This window comes from Paroedura picta, chromosome 4 (genome assembly GCF_049243985.1).
Source record: "Paroedura picta isolate Pp20150507F chromosome 4, Ppicta_v3.0, whole genome shotgun sequence".
In the NCBI taxonomy this organism is placed as follows: Eukaryota; Metazoa; Chordata; class Lepidosauria; order Squamata; family Gekkonidae; genus Paroedura; species Paroedura picta.
Genome location: NC_135372.1, coordinates 40889004 through 40915386, shown reverse-complemented (window position 1 = coordinate 40915386; position 26383 = coordinate 40889004). Strand labels below are relative to the sequence as shown.

At 46.7% G+C, this 26383-nt stretch overlaps 1 protein-coding gene across 6 annotated transcripts in view; it reads left to right on the top strand.

The window, feature by feature from the left end:
* The window catches only part of RGS8 (regulator of G protein signaling 8), a 63694-nt gene extending 43312 nt beyond the window's left edge, over positions 1-20382 (top strand). For all 6 annotated transcript variants that reach the window (XM_077332595.1, XM_077332594.1, XM_077332597.1 and 3 more), the window contains 2 exons: positions 14043-14209; positions 14549-20382. In XM_077332595.1, the coding sequence (XP_077188710.1) occupies positions 14043-14209; positions 14549-14731 (350 nt within the window). In that variant the 3' untranslated portion in view covers positions 14732-20382. The remainder of the gene's footprint in view (positions 1-14042; positions 14210-14548) is intronic.
* Positions 20383-26383: the final 6001 nt, after the last annotated feature.

The window sequence follows — 26383 nt, the reverse complement described above, 5'->3', positions numbered from 1 at the left end:
CCTTTCTCTTCTGCATAACAGTGCTCAAGGAATTGTAAATGTCAGTTTTCCCAGAGGCCTGCTAGAGGTGGTTTATGAGGTAAAAATAATAAAATCATTTAATCTTGAAGATATGAATGATCAATAATGAAACCAACATTAAAAACAATTCAGAATCATAGAAACAACAGAAAGCAACTATCAGCAGCAACATAAAGGGAAAGTAGTAAAACAGTTCTCAGACTAGAAGCAGCAGCATTAAAATAGCTTTAAAAGATGGGATTCTCCCACTTGAACATCTGGGTAACAAGAAATATTCTGTTGTGGCACTGAAAAGCTGGTAAGGTAGACACCTCTGCATGCTAATGTAAAACCTGTATACAAAAGAAAATACATTCTCTTCTGCATAATAGTGTTCAAATGTGCATATTTAGGAAATGTAAATGTCAGTTTTCCCAGAGGCCTGCTAAAAGTGGCTCACAAGGTAAAAATAATAAAATAAATTCATATAAACCAGAAGATAAGAACAATCAATACTAAAACAAACAGTAAAAAGTTAAAAACAATCCAGAATCATAAAAACAATAGAAAACAACTATCAGCAGCAGCATAAAAAGAAAGTAGTAAAACTGTTCTCAGACTAGGGTGTAGTCTGTACGGGGCTTTTTACCCACTGCCAGCTTGAATAAATCCCTGTCGTCTACACTGAATTCTATTTCCATTTTGATTTTGGGCAATTTAATTTTTCCCTCTGCAACGTATGATTGATCTGGAGTGACCCTACCTTTCTCCCGCAATATCCAGAAGTGGAAATAAGCCTCAATATCTCAAAAATCAGCATCAGTAAATGTGCAGATCTTTGCAAATTAACTTGCTGCCTTGTCTCTCCAACACTATATTAAAGCAGTCTTCCCGGATTGGCCAGGGCATCAGTTCAAAGACTTCCTGGTTCCCAGTTATAAGGCTTGTCTTAAAGTGACTGTGCTCCAGAAGCCCTACCTTCTCTCAGCAGAGATTTGCCTCTTGGTATCCCCCCACCCCTCCTCTGCTGTCTCCAATCAGCCTAGGATCAGCCTAGAAACAGGTCATAAAGATAGCGTTAAAAGATGGAACCCTCCCACTTGAACAGCTGGGCAACAAGAAATATTCAGGTGTGGCACTGAAAAGTCAGTAAGGTAGACACCTAGTGAGCCTCAAAGGTATGGTTGCCAGACCATTTTATTGTCCTTGTATTGTCTCATTGCTTCTGGGCGGGCAGGCAGGCAAGTGGATTAGCGGGCAAATGCTTGCTGAATATGGGCAGGTGGCAATCCTACTGAAAAGGGAAAGGCATTCCAAAGGGAAGGTGACACCATTTAAAAACTGGCAGGAGCAACAACAACTTTATTGGCATAGAGAGAGAATACCAGTAGTACAACCATTATATGCAGTTTATGGAGATTAAGGGTAGACGGGTATTAGATTTGCGGTTTAAGTTCTTGCAGCCTGGGCCAGTTTATCCCTGTTGGACAGTAACACATGCTATAGGCCCTGTACTTCTAGGGGCACTGCACAAAGCCCCCCCCCCTTCCCCTGGATTTGGGCTCCCTCCTTTTCCATATTTAAGAACACTTTGAGTGACCTTTCTACTTGGGGGGGATCCCTCTGCCCCTAGTCTGGCCGCTCCTGCTGCAATTGTACTCAGATAGGGTTCCTGCAAAACCTTAAACTGGCTCCGGTGCTACAGGCCCCACAAATTCTTAAACCACTCCTGCTCACAACCTTATGGAAGATTGTAAAAATAGTGCTACCTCAATCAAGGCAGCATTTGACTGTTTATTAAAAACATTACCTTAATCTGGTCAGAAAACCTAGCTGGTTGAAAATGGAGATAAAAATTTTGCCCGGACATCCTCATAAAACAAGCAATGCAATAAAATATGTAAAACAGATTCTGTACCGTTCTGCCCACAGGGGCAGATTTTGTTTAAATAAGGAATATTACAATATCTCCCAGTTAGCGGTGCTGAAAGTAGAACATTTAACCTCGCTAACATAAAAGCTCTTCTTCGTTGTGGATCAATTAAATGAGAAAACATGGGGTTCAAACTGGGCAGGATTGCTACACTGTGAGAAACTGGCAAAGTAGAGAACTGAGTTCTCCTTAGATCCCAGATTCAGCAATCAGCTTTCATATTTTTAAAGCTGACTAACAAGTTAATTAAAATTAATGGGAACCGAGAATTCTAGATCTGCCGATCTCCACCCACAGCAGTATTCTGTAAGAAAAAGCCGTTTATCTCAGTTGCCAAACAATATAATTTATAGCAGGAAATAAAACCCACCAGCTATAATTTCCATATGAACTTTTATATAAATCTCCCACACCATATAATCAGCATCCTTTCTGCCACTTAGAGCCGATCAATTATCCCAGCACAGCTCTGGCAAATATTTTTCTGTTCTACGAATGCATCACACTAGGGATACTCAGTTTTCTGCTGTTACTTAATATACTTTGTAGCTATGGCTTTTGATAAGTCACAGTACGTTTTAGCTAGCAGTATGTATTGTCTTGCCAGTGATACGCCTTACCAGAAAGGCACACAAAGGATAAGGTGGAGACTTACTGTCGGAGAAATAACCATGTGCCACGTACATCAGGGCTTACTTCTGCACTGCAGTACTAGCCTACCACTTCATCACCAAATTTCCTTTAAAAAACAAGAGAATTTATCAGCTGTGTGCACCCCTTCTCCAGCCCAGGAGCATGCATCTTTTTATATTGTCTGGGATTAAAAGATGTGATTATTAAGTGTTGGATTAATGCTGCAAGGTACAAGGAAGCCTTCTAGGATTCAAAAAAAATACTTCAGGAGCCAAGCTAGAAGTGACGGCACGATCATGTTTACCACAGGGATACTGCCGCCATTTTAAAGTGATCTGAAAATTCTGTGAGGGCCTGAGAGCCTGTGAGCACCCTGCACTTTTTCAAATGCTAAAATGGCTGCACACCCCAACAGTTTCAACACACGAAAAGTCAAGGGGGAGGGAGAAACCAGAGCTCCTCTGCCCATTGCACAGCAAGCTTAATAAGGATCAGGATCTCACAACATTTTTCAATAACTTTAAAATGGCAGTGGTGTCCCCATGGTAACCACAAGAACCTCATCACTGTTAGTTTGGCCCCAGGAGCTAATCTTTAAGCGTTGCCGTGCTACCACCCCTCAGAACTGGCCAGACTATGATCTCATACTGTACGTCTGAAATAACAAGTTCATTATAAAATTCAGGGTGGTTGAACTGTGGTGATAAATCAACCCATCCGCATGGATGTTAATGAGCTTAGAAATCCGCAATGGGCTTATTTAAAACTGGTTGTTTTTTCACATGTCACAAAGCTGATATTGGTGCATTTAGAAGTGCCTTCCTGGAAAGAAGGGTGGAAACACATAGCACATGTGAATTCCACTTAAGGTGACTTCCTATGGTTTCATGCCTATAGGCCAGGGGTCTCCAGCTAGGGATGCCAGCCTCCAGGTGGGACCTGGGTACTCCCTGAAATTGTAACTCATCTTCAGACTACAGAGGTCAGTTCACCTAGAGAAAATGGATGTTTTTGAGGGTGGGCTGTATGAAATTATATCGCCCCTGTCCTCCCCAGGCTGCATCAGCAAATTTCTAGGAGTTTCCCAATCTGGATCTGGCTGCCTTAATCCTCCCATCCTCTGCTCATGGTCAGAGGAACCTGGTGTTCTCAGCAGCCTCCACTGACATCTTTCCTGATGTTTGGCATCAGTTTTTAGAATATGTGCAGGCCCCAATGATGCTCTTGCCCAGCAGGGATGATAACTGTCCATTGGAATTCTGATTGGCTGTGTAGATTAAAGCCTTCCATAAGGATAGATTCAAATGGGTAGCCTTGTTAGTCTGAAGTAGCACAATAAAATCAGAGTCCAGTGCTACTTCAGACCAACGCGGCTACCTATTTTAATCTATCCTTATGGAAGGCACCACATTTAGCCGCTTGGACTGGAACTCCATCAGCCTTACAAAGAAACTTGCACAGGTACAGACTGATATCCTTTCTTACTAAATGCAAACACCTGCACATTATACCTAAAGGACTGAGGATTAAGAATCCGGGCAATCCACATATCCAATGCACTATGCAGAAATTAAATCTTGGTTGGCCTTAAAGGTGCTACTGGACTCTGATTTTATTAGCTTAAAACCAACACAACTCGTTTTGCAGCACCATCACCACAACCTCAGGGTTTTTACTGTGTGACTGAAGGGAAATTGTATGTGAACAAGAAAATACTTTTAAACAATATGTTCATTTGAAAAGTACTTCTAAGCAAAGCTTCAGTCTGAAATATTGAAGAGTTAATGTTAGAATTATGTATAAGCTCACTCCCAGATATTTTGGGGTTGGCTCTGTCCCCTGTGGTAGCCATTTTGGGGTTGTGCCCACTACCCTATGTCAGAATTCCCAATGTGCTCACAGCCTCTAAAAGCTTGAGAGATCCCTGCTTTAGACCAATTGAGTGCAGGAGTATTTATAAATCCTTTTAACGGGAAGCAACTATCAGTCTCCAAAGATAACAAGAATGCATGCAGACTAAGATAACCCATTAAAATCACTGAAAATCTAAGGAGGGCTATTTGATGTTATGGGCACTGTCCAATAGGAGTGTATCAAGAAATTACCTCCCACATCCAACTAGAGAGTCTGGACTATACAATTTTAAGAGGCTTTGTCTATGCAGGCTGGATTAGATTTAAATCAAGGTGGAGAGAAAAGTAGTGGAAGGAACATTAACCATTTGAGATATGCAGATGACACCACATTGCCAGCACAAAATAGTGAAGACTTGAATTGACTCCTAATGGAGGTGAAAGGAGACAGTGCCAAAACAAGATTGCAGCTGAACATGAAGAAAGCAAAAGTAACGACTAATGAGGAATTACACAATTTTAAGGTTGACAATGAAGAAATGGAAATTGTTCCAGATTTTCTACTCCTTGGGTCCATCATTAACCAAAAGGGAGATTGCAACCAAGAACTCAGAAGGAAATTGAGACTGCGAAGGGCAGTCATGCAGGAGCTAGAAAAGATTCTCAAGTGTAGGGATGTGTCACTGGTGACCAAGATCAAGATAATTCATACCATAGTATTTCCCATTACTACGTATGGGTGTGAAAGTTGGACGGTAAAGATAGCTGACCGGAAAAAAGTTGATTCATTTGAAGCGTGATGTTGGAGGAGAATTTTATGGATACTATAGACCGCCAAATAAACAAATAAATGAATTCCAGATCAAATCAAGCCTGAATTTTCCTTGGAAAGCTGGTTATATGACGAAAAGACAACTGGTTATATGATGAGAAGACAAGAGTCACTGGAAAAAGACAATAAAGCTAGGAAAAGGTTGAAGGCAGGAGGAGAAGAGGAAGACTCAGCATGAGTTGCAGAGACTCAATAAAGGATGCCATGGCCCTCAGGTTTCAAGACCTGAGCAAGGCTGATCTTGATAGAATGTTTTGGAGGCCATTAATTCATAGGGTTTCCATGAGTCAGAAGGACTTGACCGCACTTAACGTACACACTATGCAAACTGTTTAGCAGCAGAGTTCTTCATGATTGATATATCAAAGGGTGAATATTAACCTCTACATTCGAAAATAAAAGTAAGAAAGGGGTGGCTTTGATTCTTTGAATTCTTATTGAGGTAAAATAATTCTTTTCTTCATCATGCAACACACTAGGAAATGCAGGCATGTAAAGTTTAACCGTGCAATTACTATGAAAAATATGTACTAAAACTACCAAAGCTCCTAGCATTACTTATGCTTAATCATATTATAGGGAGTAATAGTTTAAAAAGCAAATGAGGTTTCAGGTTTTTATCTCACAGCTTTCAGGGATGATTAAATAGCCCAGGTCACACAGATAGAGAGAGACAGAAATCTTGCCTAATCTTCTTCTGACACTTCCATCCCGAGAAATCTGATTTGCTTATTACAGTTCTGCATATTTATAGAAAAACATCAATCATATCTTTCCCCAAATATGTTCTAGCATAATTATATGATTAGTATCTAGATGAGTGATTGGTTCTTGCCTAAATATGAGATAATCATCCCAAGTGCAAATGAGCCAGTCCGGAAGTACATGTGAGCTACATCTGATATCGGAAATAAGAAGGCCAATCTCAGCTGTTAACCTCGATTAAAAAGAAATTAATCTAACTTTTCACTACCTGTTTCAATTAACTGTCAAAGATCGAAATTACCTTCAGCAGGCAGAGTTTCACTGAAAGTTGGAGAGTGCTTGAACCCTCAGTTTCCGTGCAAAGAAATATGTCATAGCTACTGCCACACAGGAACATGTGACTCAGAGAGGCTTTTTACACAGAGATTTCCCCATAGTTTGGCTGCTGAATGACAGTTGTTTTTCTCCAGGCTTCCTCGTGATTTTATTATATTTTTTTTATGTTGCCTTTATGAGTTTTCTTCGTTGTTTCTCTGTGCTTTCTCAAACTGGATCCAAGGTGATTTGAGAAAGCACACAAAGACCTCTGAAAGACAACAAATGGAATGTGAGTAATCTTGAAGAACCCCTAGAAAAACCTCCTTGCGAAGAGACTTCATACGACCTCTGACTATATTATTGTAGATATCGCCAGGATGAGGTGACGTTACGCTGTTCAAAGGTAGCACAGTTCAAGTATTACTTAGCAAAGCCACCCATTCAATAGAAGCAGAGAAACACTGTGGAAAGCAGAGGTTAAAAATCTGTTTTTCAAGTCATGGAACTGTGAGATGGGCATAGACAAACAAGGGATTTTGCATTCAGTCACCTTCCTTTAAAACCTATTTTGGTCATAACTGGAGGTGGAGAGGGAGGGAGCTCAGCACCGTTTCGCATTTCCTTACCTAACACTTATGTCACAACAGATCTATTTGCTGCCCTAGAACCGGCTTTTGAAAAACCATCGCCTGCTCATGCAGTCAAAGGGTGGTTCGTACAATCTTCTGATCCTAGAAAAAAAAAATTGGTACATTGTCCTCAAGCCAAAAATGATTAAATATTCTGTACCATTGGGAGCCGCTTCCTCGGGCGTATTTTCTTATAATTAACTTATGGAATATGCCACCGCAAGATGTGTTGTCAGCAGATGTAACATTTTCAAAGCAATGAGACCTAGTTTGGATCCACGTGGAGTTCAGACAGACATTTACCTCCCCTGCGGCGTGCTCTTTGTAAAACGGTCCTGAGAGTCTGCAGAGAGATTCTACCGAGAGATTCATTTAGAACAACAAAGGGGAAAGGGGGCAGCAATGGACCTAGATAGCCCCTGGGACTGTGATTTCACAAAACGCCTCTCTTGCAGGTCAAGTTGCCAACCCCAGGTGGGAAAATTCCTGGAGATTTTGGCCTGAAGGGCAGGGGAGGGGAGGGCCTTAGCAAGCATAATGTCATGGAGTCCACCTCTAGGGGAACCAGTTTCTGTCATCTGGAGATCACCTGCAATTCTAGACAATATCCAGACTCCACCTGGAGGTTGACAACACTTCTCTCCTGGGTTGATAACACTTGTTTTAAAAAAACAACATCCCTGAAGCCTGACAGAAGGAGCATGAGGTAAACTACCATGTGATTGGTTGGTATGTAGAGTCTGTCCTTCTGTCATTCACATTGCACTCCTACTGTGGCATAAATTCTTTTCAAGAAGGCTTCATTCAGAGGGGTCACACTCATTCGTTAAAGGAGCTGGATCTTACATAAGTGTGACTATCTGGCTGAGCCATGTATGCCATAAAATGTTTTGTCAGGCACCGGAGATATAGACTTTGATGTCAGGAGGCCAGGCTTGCCTATAGCTGGTGTGTATGCCACTGAGTCATCTTCTGTCCAGCAAGGCGGGTATTACTGGGCGTGGACTGCTTGCCCACAGGGGCTTGACAGGGCCTAGCGTGCCTCTATCAAGTATTGTACCCAGGACATGAGCTTTGGTCACCATGCCCTAAATACACCATTGAATGAATCATAGAGTTGGAAGGAGCCATTCAGGCCATCTAGTCCAACCTCCTGCTCAATGCAGGATCAGCCTAAAGCATCAAGGATCTGTCTAGCCGCTGCTTGAAGACTGCCAGGGGAGCTCACCACCTCCTTAGGCAAGTGATTCCACTGGTGAACTACACTGACTGTGAACAAATTTCTCCTGATATATAGCCATTATCATTCTACATGTTATTTAAACTGATTACTTCAGGTCCTCTCCTCTCCTGCCAACAGGAACCTTCCCCTACCTTCCTCTAAGTGACAACCTTTCTCAAACTTAAAGACAACAATCATGTCTGCTCTCAACCAATTTTTCTCAAGACTGAGGGCTATTCCGCACCGGGATCCATGTAGCAAATTGATTGCTGAACGAAAAATCGCCATTTTAAATAGTGGAATTCGGCGTAACGCATACCTGCCTTTGTAGTGGAATCCAGTTGCGTTTCTATTGTTTCCCACAGGGTTCCGGTCTCTGCAAAAATCGCTAGCCAGGAAGCGCTATTGCTAAGCTGTGTCCCACCCCTGGCCGTCAAGCAGCCAATGGGAGGCCATTATCATGCTCCCAAACAGCCCCTCTCCCTTTAAGGAAGGTTTAAAAAAAAACAAAAAACACACCCGTTGCAACGAATCTGTGTTGATTCGTTGCAACGGAGAGACCCATCCAGCTAGTAGGTGATGTTTGAGCTGCCGTTTCATCGTTGCCACGCTCCCCCCGAGTGAAAAAAAAAAATCCCCCCCCCTCACGGGCGCGATTTTCGGCCGAAAACAGTGTAAAAAATAAAGTGTAAATAAACCAGCGATGCTTGTGCTTGGTGACTTTAAACAGAGGGGCTGCAGCCAGGGAAGCCTCGCTGGGTAAACGAAGGCTCGCTGGTGCGTTGATCTCCGCTCGCTCGGAGAAAAAAAAATGGCGATCGCTTCACCAGAAGATCAGAGGAGAGAGCCAGGGGGAGGGACTTTGCAGAAACCGCAACAATGGTAACACACAGAACTTTCCCGCTAGTGTTGCAGATTGGTTGCAGGAGTGTAGCGCTTTCCGGAGGGTGAATCCACTTTTTGGGATTTCCCTGAAAGTGCTACAATGAAGCGCTTTTTGCAAATCGGTTTCAGGAGTGTTGCAGATTGTCAACGACGTTGTGCATAATGGCAAAACTGTAGCGATTTCAATTAGTAACCATTGTGCTATTTTGGACGAATGCGGAACGGCCCTGAGAATTCCCAGGACCCTCAGTCTTTCCTCTTCGGGCTTGGTCCCCAGGCCCTGGATATTTCTCATTGCTCTCCTCTGACACCTCTCTATTTTGTCCTCATCCTTTTTGAAGTGAGGCCTCCAGAACTACATGCAGTGCTCCAGATGGGGTCTGACCAATGCGGTATATACTGGGACTATGACCTGCAATGAGGATGTGATGCCTCTGATGATACAGCCCAAGATTGCCTTTGCCTCCTTTACTGCCGCATCACACTGTCTGCTCATGTTTAGCTTATAATGAGCCATTCTTACATGGCAGTAATTTTCACTGAATAGAGTGGGACCCATATCTGAGTAGAGAGGCAGAGTATTGCACTGTACGTTTCTGTCCAGGGAGGGGTGCGAGGGAGAGAAAGTGACACACGGAGAGACGTGACCATGAGTTGACAGTGAGGACTCATTCCTCTTGCATATTTCATGCCCAGGAGAGATGGACTGGAATAGACAGATGAAGATTCTACTTGACAGGATGCTGAAAGAAACATGAAGCTGTGGCATCTCTTGAACTGCAGCCCTTCCTGGGTTGGGCACGGGGCTCATCAATTGTTCAGTGTCTGGCAGGACACTTTGTCCTTTGCCACGGTCAGACATGGAGGGGAGACATGGACCTGCTTGCTTGTGCTAGCTTAAGAAGCTCTTTTCCGGCTGCCTCCAAATTTTCCACTTTTGTTCTTGTGTCTGCGTGAGACCTTTGCCCTCCTAACGATTCACTTTTCTAGCCTCTTTATTCATCACTGTAAACATAGAGCATCTTCCCACATGACAGTGCTGGAAATTCCCATCCCTTGGGAAGCTGGAATAGCATCAGTTTCATGTAGCTGCCAAATTAGGTGATCTAAACCAGGGGCAGTCAATCTGTGGTCCTCCAGATGTCCATAAACTACAATTCCCATGAGCCCCTGCCAGTGTTTGCTGGCAGAGCCTCATGGGAATTGTAGTCCATGGACATCTGGAGGACCACAGGTTGACTACCCCTGATCTAAACTCTACCCAGTATTATGGAAATGTCAAACACCTGTCCTAGTTTTAAGAAGAATAGTTTGTTTTTATACCCCACACTTCAATACCTGAAGGAGTCTCAAACCGGCTTGCAAACACCTTTCCCTTCCTCTCAGCAAACAGACATCCGGTGAGGTAGGTGGGGCCAAGAGAACTCTTAAGAGAACTCCTCAGGCAGAACAGCTCTAAGAGAACTGTTCCTATCCCAAGACCACCCAGCTGGCTGCATGTAGAGAGTGGGGAACTGAACCCGATTCTCCAAATTATAGTCCATTGCTCTTGACCACGATAAGATGCTAATTCTCAGACCATTTCCACGCAGAAGCGGACAATGGGTGCAATTGTAAACTGCACATTTGGCCGCTTCCTGACGGGAGACCCCTCCCGTGTTATCCTGCGGTCTCCTCGTGGCTTTTCCTTTCCTGAAAAGGCAACGAGAGAAGATGGTAGTGTGGATAACCCACAGGATTCCGCCCGCTCCTCAGATTGTCAATCAACTATGCCAAGAGCGGCTACTAGCGCCCTGCCTGTCTTCAGCAACCACTAGAAGCATCCTCTTTCTTTCTCCCTCGTATTATCTAATAGCCAAAATACTAACATATTTTAATACTCAATATGCTTTTAATACTCAATATTTCAAGATTCGGATTGAGAAAGCAGGCTGTTTTGAACCTCTGTGGTAGAGGTACCCTGATTGGCCAAAAGTGGCCATGTGACAAGCTTGCCTTAAAGGAGAAGCCCCTAATTTCTCTCAACTTCTGTCGGTCTTGGATTTTTTCTCCCTCCTCTGCCTTCTTCGATCCTCTCTCTCCACCCCCTCAAAGAAAAGAAAGAGGCTCCCTGCTTGGCTCCTCTCCCCCCCCCCTTCAAGAAAAGAAAGAGGCTTGGCTTCCCCCCCCCCCACCTTCTGAACTACCCTAACCACTTGCAGAACAATTTCCTGTTTCAATGGGGAGGGAGGGGGAGAGGAAGACCCGAGTTCAAATCGATCTGAATTCAACAGGATTGACAATGGAATAAACAAAGTAAGTGCAGACTCTGCCCAACAAAATCTGTGGCAGGACATGAGCTTTCGTGAGAAGGCTTGCAGGGCAGAGAAAAGGAATAATGGAAAACATGGTAGACAAGAAGGAAAGTCACAGGTCCACGCAGCAATCCTGCCTCCACTATTTATTTCCTTTATTCATCCACTGAATATACAGAGCATCATGAGGCTAAACCCACGACCATGTAGGATTTGGGACTGACTTCCAGCTGTGGAGCCTTCCTCTTGACTCCTCCAGGCATCTTCCTGGGGCAAAGGGGAAGCAGAGGGCTTTCTCAGCTTATCAGTCATGAGAAAGCACCTTCTTTTCATTAGACGCTCTGCTCAGCTCCTCACGTCTCCTGGCATGCTCTCTGCTTTCGGAAAGCCCAGTGCAAGTAGAAAGGGCGCTAGAAAGCTGCAAGAGAGGATGGAGCAGGATGATCAAGAGGCACATGATGAAAAACTGTTTACAATTGTTCCTGAACAAAAATTCCCAGGAGGAAAGTCAGCAATAATCTGTGGGATCCGCTAAAGACCAGAGAATGTAACTGGTTCTCTGGCAGTATTCTCTGTTGCTGGGTTCTGGTTGGAAGTCTGATTCGGGGTCTCTTAATCTTTTATAAATAGATAAATAAAGCTTTATTTTTCTAACTCACCCTTCCGATACAGTTCAGGGCAGGTGACAACTTCACCAAAACAGTAATTGGGTTAAAACACAGATATTTTCTAATTTCCCCCCAACAAATCATATAAGAAGAAAAAGAGGAGCTGGTTTTTATATCCTGCTCTTCACTGCCTGAAGGAGTCTCCAAGTGGCTTACAGTGGCCTTCCTCTCCCCACAGCAGCCTCAAGTGAGGCTGAGAGAGCTCTGACAGGACTGCTCAGACAGTATCCAGGGCACACAGCTGGCTGCATATGGAGGAGCGGGGAATCAAACCCGGCCCGCCAGATTAGAAGCCGCCACTCTTAACCACTACAGCACAGTTCGGTGGTTGGGAGTGAGGACTTCTAATCTGGCATGTCGGGTTTGATTCTGCACTCCCCCACATGCAGCCAGCTGGATGAGCTTGGGCTCGCTACAGTGCTGATAAAACTGTTCTGACCAAGCAGTAACATCAGGGCTCTCTCAGCCTCCCCTCCCTCACAGGGCGCCTGTTGTGGGGAGAGGAAAGGGAAGGCGACTGTAAGCCGCTTGGAGACTCCTTCGGGTAGAGAAAAGTGGCATATAAGAACCAACTCTTCTTCTTCTTCAGTAACATCAGGGCTCTTTCAGCCTCCCCTCCCTCACAGGGTGTCTGTTGTGGGGAGAGGAAAGGGAAGGCAACTGTAAGCTGCTTTGAGCCTCCTTCAGGTAGAGAAAAGCGGCATTTAAGAACCAACTCTTCTTCTCTTCTCACAGATGAGGGATGGTTAGAGTTTACAGATTTTTTTTTATTTCCGGAAAAGAAATAACATATAAAACTAATGAAAATGCAGCAAAAGAACATAACAGATAGCAAAAAGAATACAAATAGTCTGAAATGTTATTCATTCCAGTTTCTATAAAGACGTGATATGTTACTATTCAGATACATTGCTCATTATCTCACATCTCCCACAACATTATCATTATCCTTTATATTATATTCTGAAAAATTCTTTAAGCCATTTACTGAATTGATCCAAACCTTATTGAAATCTTCCTCCTTTCCCCCCTTGAAATACCTTAAAATCATAAATTGTCTTATTTTATTTTGCCATTTATCCAGTGAGATATTTTCTGCATTTTTCCAGTTGGAGCTATAATGGGGAAATTTAGCAATGTTTTACGCTTAAAGGTAAAGGTAAAGGTATCCCCTATGCAAGCACCGGGTCATGTCTGACCCTTGGGGTGACGCCCTCTAGCATTTTCATGGCAGACTCCATACGGGCTGGTTTGCCAGTGCCTTCCCCAGTCATTACTGTTTACCCCCCAGCAGCAAGCTGGGTACTCATTTTACCGACCTCGGAAGGATGGAAGGCTGAGTCAACCTTGAGCCAGCTGCTGGGATTGAACTCCCAGCCTCATGGGCAGACCTTCAGACAGCATTTCTGCTGCCTTACCACCCTGCCCCACAAGAGGCTCTTACTTTATGCTTACGTTGAGCATTTCCATTCAAAAATAAATTAAGGAGAATTAATTGAACTGAGGGTTTTAATTCCTCTTTTATAATGTTACTGATTTCTATAAGAAAGCAAATCTTTACTCATCCAGAAAGAAAGACAACACATTCTCAGTCCTTTAAAAAAAAGAAAGAAAAAAGCAAGTTCTAAGTGTAATATTATGGAGTCCCCCTCAAAAGTAGGGAAACTGATCCCTGTTGCCTAGAGATGAGCTGTAATTCCAGAGGATCCCCAAGTCCCACCTGGGGACTGACTGACACCCCTACAACTACTGCTGGGGGCAAAATATTTCCACTTGTAACATTTTGTGGAGTGGTTTTCCTGAGTCATCAAGATAGAAGGTCCCTACTTTGTCAGTATCACCTGCTTCTTGCAATGCTTTGCAAAGCCAAATTGTTTAGGCATCCCTTTTAATAAAAACGTTGACAATTTGGCCTTGGAGCTCGGATTCTGGAATGTCTGGCTGTGTTGTTGTATAGTGAGCTAATTGTTATTGTGTTTTAATTCACGTTATGACTCTTCTCAAGTCCCTGATAAAGACAAAAGGCAGGCTAAACATGTCATGAATAAACAACCTGTGTTCTCTTTTCAGATGGAGTGGCTGCATTTCGCGCCTTCCTGAAGACAGAATTTAGTGAGGAAAACCTGGAGTTCTGGCTGGCCTGTGAGGAGTTCAAAAAGACACGGTCAACTGCCAAACTGGCCTCCAAGGCCCAGAGGATTTTTGAAGAATTCATCGATGTGCAAGCACCACGAGAGGTTAGTAGCTGCGTGGGATGTTTATTTTACCTGGATGAACCTTGGAAATAAGGGAATGGGAATTCCCTTCCGCACAGGAAAATCCAGCTGCCAAAGCACATTGAAAGTGTGCAGACTAGGCCCAGGAGTCATGTGGGATGGCCAGGAGCAAGGGAAAGAGCCACATGTGTGTCACAGTTGTGACCTAATGGCTGATGGGGCCCTTCCCACGTGTTCCCATGCTTTCAGAAGTGCATGGCAAGCTGGGGAGGAACATAGCTCTCAGGGCAATTTGCCTGCCAATCTGAATCACATGGTGTGGAACCAACACATAAAACCACTCCGCTTTTTCTTTTTCAGGTGAACCTAGACTTCCAGACACGGGAAGTGACCAGAAGGAACATCCAAGAGCCGTCATCATCCTGCTTTGACCAGGCCCAGGGGAAAATCCACAGCCTTATGGAAAAAGACTCTTACCCCAGGTTCCTGAGGTCCAAAATTTACACAGACCTGCTGTCTCAAACCCAGAGAAGGCTCAGCTAGGGCAGGGAGGAGGGGTGATCCTCCCCCTTAGACACCATGGGCTTCCTGCACCAGCCAAATCCATTCCCATCTGTGAAATGTCCTTGGTGTTATCACAGCATAAGAACTTGAGCAGGGAAAGGAGGCAGTATGGAGAGGCAGGGGAAGGGCATGCGTGGAAAGCACGTCGCACCAGGAGTGCCACGCCCTTTTTGGATCCCAGTTTGTGCATTAGCATCCCTGTGTACTTATGAGATACCCGTGCACGCAAGATCCAGTGTAATTAATGCTCCTCCTCAGGAGCATAAAAGTCTGGTTTCTGTTTTGCACTGAATTTGCTGAACACAAAGGAGGGCTTCCTGTCTGGTTTACGTTTTACGCTGAATTCACTTAACACAAAGGTGGGCTTCCTAAAGCCTTTCCGCAGCAGGCTTGTCTGTAAATAATGCTTTGTCCTAGGCAGCCAGAACAGATCCCAAATGAGTAGCTGGAGGGTCAGGCCCTTGTGTTGGCAGAGAGCCCAAGGAAAAATGGCTAGAACGTTCAGGCACCAGGTCTGAAAGGACAGGCCAAGACGTAATCAGAATCAAAGGCGAGGGGAGCATGGGGAAGGGAGATGGCAGGGTTGCCAACCTCCAGGTATGGCCTGGAGGTATCTCAGAAACAGAGATCTGTTCCTGTGGAGGAAAGAGCTGCTTTGAAGGGCATGGACGATAAGGCATTACACTCTGTCGAGGTTCTTCCTCAAACCCTCCCCTCCCCAGTTCTTTCTTCCTCAAACCCTCCCCTCCCCAGTTCTTTCAGAATTTCCCAACCCGGAGATGATAACCCTACAAGATTCAGGGAGGCAGAGTGGTGGACAAAGCTAAACACTACATGTCGCTTAGGCAAAGATGCCAGCCTGATCTGGAAACAACTGTAGGCTTGCCAGGCTAGAAGTGGAGCCAAGCCGGAGCCATTAAATGACAATACAGCAATAGAACCATTCACTCCTGAGTCATAGTTCAGCGGTAGAGCATCTGTTTTGCATGCCCAACATTCTGCATTCAAACCCTGGCATCTCCAGGTTAAAGGATCAGCTAGTAAGTGAGGGGAAATCATTGTTCCTGAGACCCTGGAAAGAGCCACAGCCAGCCAAAAGACCATCCTGGATAGACCAGGGGTCTTATTCAGCGTAAGCCATTTTCATGCGCTTGTTCTACCACCTTGGGTGGCTCACTACAAGAGAAGGAAGAGCGGGGTTGAGGCACCAAGCAGTCCCACCAAAAGGTCTCCTGGCACAGCTAGAGGCCCACTGGGAAATAGCTGGGGCATGCAGCAAAGCAAAACAGGGTATAATTCTGTAGACGGGAAACCAGATCCTTTCCTAGGCAAAGGCAGAACTGCACAGTCAACTCCTCTACCCAGGGACGAGTCACTTATTATTCCAAAGCAAGTGCTGACCCCAAAGAGAGCCCCCTCTGTACAAAGCTGATTATGTTAAAGTCAGGGCCAGCCTCTGGAAAATTAAGCTTTGATTCTGACATAAGTGTAGGTTTAAAGTGAAAAGAGAAGCACAAACGAAAGTAGGATAAATGAAACTGTCTCTGGAATGTGATGCCTAAAATGGCACCTTGTGTTGTTTCAGAGCCAGCGCAGTTTAGTGACTAAAAGGCGGCAGGCTCTGATCTGGAGAACTGGGTTTGATGCCCCCACTCCTGCACATGCAGCCAGCTGTATTGGGTCAGTCACAGTTCTGTCAGAGCTCTTCTCACAGAGCCATTCTCTAAGAGCTCTCTGAGCTTCACCTCTGTCCCAGGGTGCTTGCTTGTGGGAGAGAAAGGGAAAGGTGTTTGTAAGCCAATTTGGGACTCCTTTGGGTAGTGAAAAGTGGGGTATAAAAACCCAGCACTTCTTCTTGCTGCAAGAACTGATCTCTTTGGTCTGGAGACGAGCTGTAATTGCAGTGAATCCCCAAGTCCCACCTGGGGACTGGCATCCCTGTCTGATGCTCTGACCATTATCCTTGTTGCCTGTCTGTGAGTGGCCACTCCACCCTTATGGCTGCTGCCTGGATCTCTGTCCCTTGAAGAGGAAGCAGGCCAGGCCTGGGTCGCTTGCCAGCAGAGTTCCGTCTTTCCAAGTCCGTGCCCTCTAATCCCCTTCTGCTGCGACTTGGGTGAATCACTGTGGAACCTGCTCAGTTTCTGTCGAATGCTGTGACGCTTGTAAAGGAACGGAGCCTCACCCACGTCCCAAAAGGCCATCTCTCCGCAACGCGCCAGACGCTAATGCCAATTGCCGTCCCGCTTTTTGTGCGCCAGTGGGTAAACCGTGGCACCGAATTCCATCACACTCTGTATCATCCTCACTGACTGTTATTTATTATTAGTCGCAGACTGACATTGGTGCTCTGCAAACATATGGGGACAGCCGGACCCTCCCTGTAGGAGAAAAAAATGTTACCCTAGAGGCAAATCCAAGCCTCGGAACTCTGTTTATGTGTGTATGTGTTTGCGGGAGAAAGAGAGAGATTATATATAGACATTAGGTATTATACAGCACACATCAATGTCCTCTGACTATGGGCAGCTTGCACAATTATATATATATATTATAATAATGTCCACATGTTGTGTTTTATTCCCTAAGATGCACCGCTTAAAATAGATTTTTGCGTAGACGTTCACTGTGTCATAATGCGACCGGGCTCTGCAGAGAGCAAATACTTCAGAACGGCCTTTGCACTGGAGCGGGGGAGAGGGGGGGGAGAGGGTTCTTTTTGATTTGAAGAAATCTGTACATGAAAGGAAGAGAGAGGGGTACGGAAGCCAGGCAGTAAAACGCACGCAAGCCACTTGATCCCAAAGGGTGCTGTGTCTTCCCAGCTACAGACCACAGAAAATAGCAGGTCACAGACTTTGGTCCTTGTAATGGCAGAAGGAAAGGGAAGAGAGGGGCAATCTGCCAGGGAGTTTTTAGATTTAAAAAAAAATCTGCATAGAGAGCCAGCTTGGTGTATTGGTTCAGAGTGGCAGCTTCTAATCTGGCGAGCCGGGTTTGATTCTCCACTCCTCTTCCATGTGCAGCCAACTGGGGGACCTTAGTCTCGCCACAGTCCTGATAATACTGTTCTCCCAGAGCAGTCTTGTCAGAGCTCTCTCAGCCTCACCTACCTCACAGGGTATTTGTTGTGGGGAGAGGAAGGGAAGGCGATTGTAAGCCACTTTGGTGAAAAGCAGGATATAAAAATCAGCTCTTTTGCTGCTGTTCCTGGCCTTTCTAGGGCAGAGTCTGCACTTACTTTCTTTATTCCATTGTCAATCCTGATGAATTCAGATCGCTTTGAACTCGATTCTTCCTCCCCCCCCCCCCCCGGTGTAAACTGCACGAGGCTTTTATTCCAACCCCAGATTGATTCAGTCCCTGCCCTCTACACAGAATGCGATTTCCGTTTGGATTTGAGGCGATTTTAATTTTCCTTCTGCAGCAAGAAGGATTGATCCGGAGTCACCCTACCTTTATTGTGCTTTATCTTGGAGTGCTTTTAATCCTGAATATATTCAGAAAATTGCATTGTTTTGAATCTGGGCTCTCCTCCGTGGTAGAGGACCCGTGATTGGCTACAGGTGGTCATGTGACAAGCCTGCCTTAAAGGAGAAGCCCCTAAGTTCTCTCAACTTCTGTCGGCCTTGGATTTTTTTGTGTGCCTTCTTCGTCCCTCCCCCTTTAGGAAAAGAAAAGATTTTTTTCCTCCCTTCTCTGACTTCTTGGATCCTCTCCCCCCCTTCAAGAAAACAAAGAAAGAGTCTCCATTCCCCCCCCTCCTCTGAGCCTCCCTGACCACGTGCAGAAGACTTTCCTGTTTCAATAGGGAGGAGGGGGGAAGAGGAAGACCCGAGTTCAAAGCGATCTGAATTCAACAGGATTGACAATGGAATAAAAAAAGTAAGTGCAGACTCTGCCCCCATTGAAACAGGAAAGTCTTCTGCACGTGGTTAGGGAGGCTCAGAAGGTGGGGGGGAGCCAAGCCTCTTTCTTTCTTTTCTTGAAGGGGCGGGGGGGAGAGGAGCCAGGCTGGGAGCCTCTTTCTTTTCTTGGAGGGGAGGGGGAGAGGATCGAAAAAGGCAGAGGAGGGAGGAAAAATCCAGGACTGACAGAAGTTGAGAGAAATTAGGGGCTTCTCCTTTAAGGCAAGCGTGTCACATGACCAGGGGTAGCCTATCAGAGGTTCTCTACCACGGAGCTTTCTTTCCCAATCCGGAGCTTTCTTTCCCAAGCTGGATATTCAGGCTTAAAAGCTGTCTGAGATATCGCACAATAAAGGTAGGGTCAATCCGGATCAATCCTTCTTGCTGCAGAAGGAAAATTAAAATTGCCCAAAATCCAAACAGAAATCACATTCTGTGTAGAGGGCAGGGACTGAATCGATCTGGGGTTGGAATAAAAGCTCCGTGCAGTTTACACCTAGGTCTGCACAGACTCACCTAGTGGCATCATTAAAAATGATCCCTAGCACTAGCTGTAGCTCCCTGAATCACCCGGCAGAATGTTTTCGGTTTGACAATGAAAAATCACCCGATGAAATGCTCATACAGCTTCTTCCAGGAGTGTCCTGAGGATCTAGTCGCACAGAAGCCTTCCAAGCTAGGCACAAAGAACCAGATGCTTGGCCTGAAAGTCCGGTTCTGAATGTAAGTGGCAGAGGTTGGGTATGCATTTGGACAACCAGTCCATCTGCTGCCTCCCAAAGTGTCATGTCGATTTTTCCCTAGGAAGAGATGGCAGACTGGGCAATGCCACTAAGTTTTCTGAGCAGCTTTATTGACTGATAGGGTTCCCTGTACCGTTTATTGCAGTGGTCCCCAACCCCCGGTCCGGGGACCGGTACCGGTCCGTCGATCAGTCGGTACCGGGCTGCAGCTCCTCCTGTATAATCTTAACAAATCTTTAAGGCCACAGGTCACGCACATTTGTTGTTTTCAGTCCCAAAGAGATAATTCCATGGTTCCTTTTACAGGAAGGGTATTCAATAATATTTATAAACTAGATTTAAAGCCCATTTCACATTCAAATGAAATGGGCGCTAGATGGCATAGGGGACCCCCCCTCCCAACCCCCAAAGGCTCCAGCGTGGGTAGCAAGGCGTGGCGCGCCATCTGTGGGTCCGCAGCAGCTGTTATCCTGCTGGCCACTGGGTGGGAAGGCTTGCACGCGGCTGGGGGTGAGTGAAAGACGGCCTACCTTTTGTCTTGGCGCGCGGCTCCTGCGCGGCCGGGAGCAGCGGGGACGATAGATATAATGCAGCGATGTTCTGGAGCGCGGCGGCAGCAGGGCAGGCGCGGCGCTGGGGCCTAGCAGCTTGGCGGGGAGAGGCCGCCCCGGCGGCTGGGAGAAGGCGCCGCGGCCCACCCCGCACACGTGGCTCTCAGGAGCCTTCTTCCAGGCCTGTGGGTGGGTCGAGCGGCGACCATAGCTGGCTCCGGCGGTGGTGGAGGTTGACGGAGGAGAGGAGGCGTACAGCGTGGTCAGCGGGGCGGAGCAGGAAGCAGGGCTTGGTAGGCAGGAAGCACGCACGCGCAGGCCTCCGCGCATGCGTGTTTCAGTGCAATGCAGCGGCTTCTTGTGTGCGGGTCGCTCGGGCGGCAGACGGGCGCGTTAGAAACGGGCGATGGAGGAGAAGGGTGAGTGCATTGGGGGGGCGGCCGAAGTGGGGGGTGGGTGTCGGCGAGGCGTGTGGGCGGCTGGGTGAAGGTATCGGGAGTGGGGACACGGGTGTTTAATGGTGGGAGTGTGTTGGCTGGGGTCGTGGGCGTCGGGCAGGCTTACCGTGGGGGTGGAGCGAGGTTTGGAGGTTGGTGACGGCACGGGCTGAGGGTTCCCGGCAGGCGGCTTTAGTCAGTTGTGGCGTGGCGAGTGGGAAGCGCGTTGTCCCGAGGGCGGCTTTAGGGGGGGAGGATCGTGGAGGTGCCCCGGTCTGTCGTAGTCTGTTATTTTGGCAGTGAGGCTCTGGGGAGGGAAGGGAGATGCTCCGGCGGTGGGGAGAAGGAGGCCAAGCCGGCCGGGAGAAGGAGGCCAAGGCCACCCGGCCCCCGAGGCTCTCCCAAGCCTTCTCCCGGTCGGCGGAGCGGCCGGGAGAAGGCTGTGCGGCCAACCGCTGACCCGTGGCTGTCTGTGCGGCTCGGCTGAAGCAGGCAATGGGGAGCCGCGCTTCGCGCGGCTCCCCATTGGCTGCTTGGGGCGGGATGGACACTTGGAGGGGCCAATCAGGAGCCGCTTCGCGGCTCCTGATTGGCCCCTCCGAGTTTTTATCCCGGACTGGTCCCGCCCTAACTCCTCCCACAGTGCCCTTACTCCTTTATACAGTCCGTGGCGCTCCGCGCCACGGGGCTGTTTAAAGATGCTAACGAAAGGAAACATCTCATCTGGAACTATTTCATGCTTTCTGGCAACTCCTGCACGGAAGACCTCTCTTGCCATTGAAAATAGCATAGCTCTTTAGAACTCACACATTATTTGGGGAGAGGGGGCTTCTGGTCATGGTGGGTGTATAGTTACAATATCTGTGTGACTCTTCCTGCATCAATAAATGAAAGGAAATGGGAAATGCTCGGCTAGAATATTTTATATTGTTGTAAGAGATGAATGTAGTTATTTGAGTCAGGTTTTACGGGCAGTCAAAGGAGAATGGGTGAAAATAATGATGATATTTTTCCACATTACACATGTAACCCTGGATGTGTGCCAGAGTAATCACATGTTAGCCTGACCGAAGCCCAATTTAGCTGAGATACATGTAAAAAAGCATCCTTTCAGTGGGAGGTAATGGACGTGGAAATCCTGAAAGGGGCTTCTTACTCATGGCGGCTTGTCTGTCAAACTGGATTGAAAGGAATCTTGATATAATCGTCCTAACAAAAAAACGATGTTTATGGCATATAAAACAGAGATTCCTAACTAGGGGTCTGTGGATCTCTGGGGGTCTGTGGGAGCTCCAGAGGGGGTCCACAGCCTTTCCCCTCCTGCCTTCATGGACTCAGCCACAGGCTACAGAACCGGCCACTTCTACTGCTCCCCCACCAAACATGGGTGAATTCTCTTGTGGTTTCTGCACCTGAAGAAGAAGAAGAAGAAGAGTTGGTTCTTATATGCCGCTTTTTCCCTACCCGAAGGAGGCTCAAAGCGGCTTACAGTCGCCTTCCCTTCCTCTCCCCACAACAGACACCCTGTGGGGTGGGTGAGGCTGAGAGAGCCCTGATATTACTGCTCGGTCAGAACAGCTTTATCAGTGCCGTGGCGAGCCCAAAGTCACCCAGCTGGCTGCATGTGGGGGAGAAGCGGAGAATCAAACCCGGCTTGCCAGACTAGAAGTCCGCACTCGTAACCACAACACCAAGCTGGATTTTCCAGTTGCAAAAGAACACTGAAAGTGTATTATCCGCTGGGCGGTAGTCTCTGCAGGATACCTCCACACAACAATGAATCATAATGACGGACACTTCATTGTTACTTGATATAGGCCAGCTCTGCAATATGCAATCTATTTTTTCCCCCTAATGCTTAAAGAGAGTTGATCCCCACAAAGAAAATAAGTTCAGGCGGTTGGTCTGAAGCAGCGGAACCAAGTTCTGAGTCCAACGGCACCGTTAAGCTTTTGTGCTCATGCACACATCTTCAGATAGTCTTAAAATAAGTGAAGCGTATATTTTTAAAATGCAACTGAAAGGCTGTACATTATGAACAGGGTTTGTTCCTACTCTGGATACCGAGGGACAAGCGTGTGCATGACTGAGTCAACGTGTGTTTATTTATAAATGATGCTATCTTATCTGTTAGAGAGCATTTTCTGTGTCCTAGAATGTATGCACCAATAATACACAAATACACCAACGGGCTGCTGCTTTGCATTTTGTTTTCACGGCTGGCAATGGACGTGGTAATCCTGAAAGGGGCCTCTTACTCATGGCGGCTTGCCTGTCAAACTGGAGTGAAAGGAATCTTGATATAATCATCCTAACAAAAAAATATATGTTTATGGCATATAGAGCCATCTCTAAACGTGTTTCATGCCAGTCCCTGGGATCCTGTCAGATCAGGATGCCAACTCTGGGTTGGAGAATTCCTGGAGATTTTGGGGGTGGGGAGGGGAAGGACTTCAATGGGTACAAGGCCCTGGAGTCCAAACAGCCGTTTTCTCTAAGGGAACTGATCTCTGTCATCGGCAGATCAGTTGTCTTTCCAGGCTATCTCCAGGCCCTGCCTGGAGGTTGACAAGCTGACAGTCTCACATGCCCCTTCCCATCACATATGCATTTTGCTTCATAGTTCCTATGCAAAAAGACTTCAGGATTTTTCATATGTCTGGCCAGTGGCTGCACTTGCCAAAGAAGCCCAGCTGTTCTCCTGTGTGTGGTTGTGAAAGATTCCCCAAGTAAAGCCACAAACCTGGTGCACTTTCTGACCCTTCCCACTAATTCTCCCCATGCTCAGAAGTTCAGAGGGGAAGTATTCTAAAGATAATGGGAATGACTAAGCAGGGTGTTCTTGCCCAGTGCGTGTGCCATCAAGACACAGCTGACTCATAAAGACCCCTTATGGCAGTGGTCTCCAACCTTTTTATCACCAAGGACCGGTCAACACTTGACAATTTTACTGAGGCCTGGGGGGGGTCGTCTTTTGCCGAGGGACGTCACTGCCACCTGAGCCCCTGATCCACTTGCTTTCCCGCCGGCACCCCTGACTTCCCGCCGCCTGCTGGGGGGTGCTGCCAGCAGCAGCTGTGCAGTGCCATGCCGAGGGGGAGCCCCAGCCGTGGCGGCCGCTGGAGAGCACTAAAGGTGAGCCAGTGGCAGAGTGGCAGGGCAGCCCCCGAGGCAGCAGCCGGGGAGGACGACGAGGAGGACCCGGTACGGACTTATCCACGGACTGACCGGGACCGGTCCCTGGACCGGGGGTTGGGGACCACTGCTTTACAGGTTTCCAAAGCAAGAGGCTACTCGGTAGCTACCATTGCCTTCCTCTGCACAGTCACCCTGGCATTCTGTGGTGGTCTCCCATCCAGTCACTAACCAATGCCAGTCATACTTAGCTTCTGAGCTTTGATGAGATCAGGATAGCCTGGGCCACCCAGCTCAGGGCACCTCTTGCCCAGAAGAATCCATCCCATAGCCTCCCAGAATTGCTTATTTCATTTTTGGGTGCCTTTCTTCAAACTCATTCCTGTCCTCATACATACAATCCCCGACAATATGACAAACCCTGCATACAAACTGCAACTGTGTTGACTTTGTCTTCCTGTTCTGTTCTATGCAACCTTCTCCAGATGTTTGCCCTGGGTGCCACCTCCTTTCATAGGTATGGGGCAAGGGGAGATAAGTCTATCAGAATTAACACATGCTGGTGAGATCATGGGAATCTGCACTCCTGAAGGTGAGCCACTTGTGATGTCCACCTACCATGCAAGGCACGTGTACAAGCCTGCAAAACTCATCTCAAGTTTGGATGCGGCATCCAAAACCATAAAGATTTCCTCCCCCCTTCTCCTCTTCTCCAACTTACCCGTGACTCTTGCTTCCTCCTGACCACCAACGAAAAGCACACACTTGGGATGTTTGGAGATAGAGGGAGTATATTGTTCAAATGCCTAGCTGATGTTGCTCCTTGTGGTGAGACTGGTGTGAGAATGAACTGTACACTATGAAAAGTTTACAGCACCTTCCAAGTCCCATTGAAACACAAAGGTTTTTTTTTTTAATTTAAGAGTGCTTATCAGTCCATGGAGAGAGACAGCTGTTTGGGCCCAGATAAATGTGCCCATCTCTATCACACACAGGTTTATTTAAATGGGTCAACGCTCTTCTTCAACATACACAAAGAACCTATAACGACAGTCAAGGAAACAAAAAAGCTCTCGAGTTTCTTTGGCTGAAGTCCTGCCAGAGCAAACACAGACCACGTGAACAAAGTTTGAATCCAGTGGCATCTTTAAGACCAAGGCAGTTTTATTCACTTGGTTATGGATGATCCAAAGCAAAAAGCTATGGTTCCTAGGATTAGAAACTGAACAGTCTGACTCAGTACAAAGCAGCTTGATGTGTATGAGGATTTGAGAATCATTTACTCTTTAAGCTATAGTGTATGAGTATCATCCCTTCAATCGTTTGAAGGTTTTAGTTGACTCACACGTAACTTCACAAAGCAGAGTCAATGCAGAAAGTCATACAAAGCAGCTTAAATTTTTGAAATAGTCTTTTGACTCAGTAGCCTGTGTCAACACTAGAAATCTTGGGCTAATTTAAGACTAGTGCCATGAACTGAAGCCAAGATATTTGTCCCAAGCATCCCATTTGCAGACGTACAAGAAAGTATTTGAAAAAAATAGTGCAGGCACAGCGTATTATTGCCGCATCATTCCTCCGGATTGATTTTAGCTGCCTGAAGCCGGTTTAAAGTGGGGCATGGGAAAGGTCTTCAGTAACCCTCAGTCACTGAGCTGATCTACATATGGAACGAATTTCTATGATTTGGCTTGTGCCCATTCAAACTATAGATGGAGGGTCATGTGACTGAATGCAACCCCTTTTCAAGAACATCTTGCATAAAGAAAAATACCAGGTCAATAAGAAGGACAGCTTGAACTCCCTGCCTTTGACATGCTAACATTCTTGGGTTACCAGGTTCCCTCTGGTCACTGGCAGGGGATAGGCGGTGGCTTGGGTGGCAGCTCAGGAGGCATGGCGGCTCGGGTGGCGCAGTAGCAGCACTCCCGTTTAAGAAGTGCTCAGGGAGGGAGAGGGGGGCAGGAGTCCAAGTCAAGTAGGGAAGGGCTGAGCAGCAGGCAGGCAGACCAGCAAGCGTGGGGGGGAGAAGAGGAGCAGAAGGGACAGGGGGTATGAGACACAAGAGGAGGAAGGGAAGGAGGCACTTGGGCAGCGGAGGTTACTTAGGACCACTAGAGAGAACCTTAATGGTGGTTGAACTACTGCAGGGGTGGGAATCTGCCTCCCTCGCAAGGCAGGAAATGGAGGGGGGAGGGTGGGAGTGAGGGGGAGACAACGCTGAAGAGACTATTGCATGTTTCCCCCTCCATACCGTCTTTTCCCTGGTTGATCTCTAGTTGCTCACCGGTGGCTTGTGCGTTTTAGGGTGGTAAATCCACTTTCCTGGATTTACCACATCGCAAATTAAAAATGGTGAAATTGTGAGCCACTTACAAGACAGCCTCGGGATGTTGGCGACGTCATGTGGAGGGGCCTGAATATGCCACCAACATTCGGAGGCTGTCCAGCTACATTTTGCATGTGCAGAAATGGCCTGGATTTACCACCTTAAATCACACAAACCACCAGTGAGCCACCAGGAATAACACCTTATGGAGGGGGGAACGCACGTTAGCAGCTTTGTCCCACCCTCACTCCTGCCGTCCCCTCTCCATTTCCTGCTTTGAGTAATTTTTTTTAATGGCGTGGTCCGTGTTGCAGTGGGATCAGAAACCTACATTATCCAAGATGAAATTAAATTTTCTTTAAAGTGTCCACTTTAAAGTGTCTTCTTGGGATCAGGCAGGCAAAACACAGTCCCGTTTTTGTTTTCTGGAGGTGGGAAATGAGCTGGGAACGGGGGGGGGGGTGATCGAGCAGCTTTTCCCCGATCATTCAGCCATGTGTACGCTTTGTTTTTAAGCCTTCCATTAGC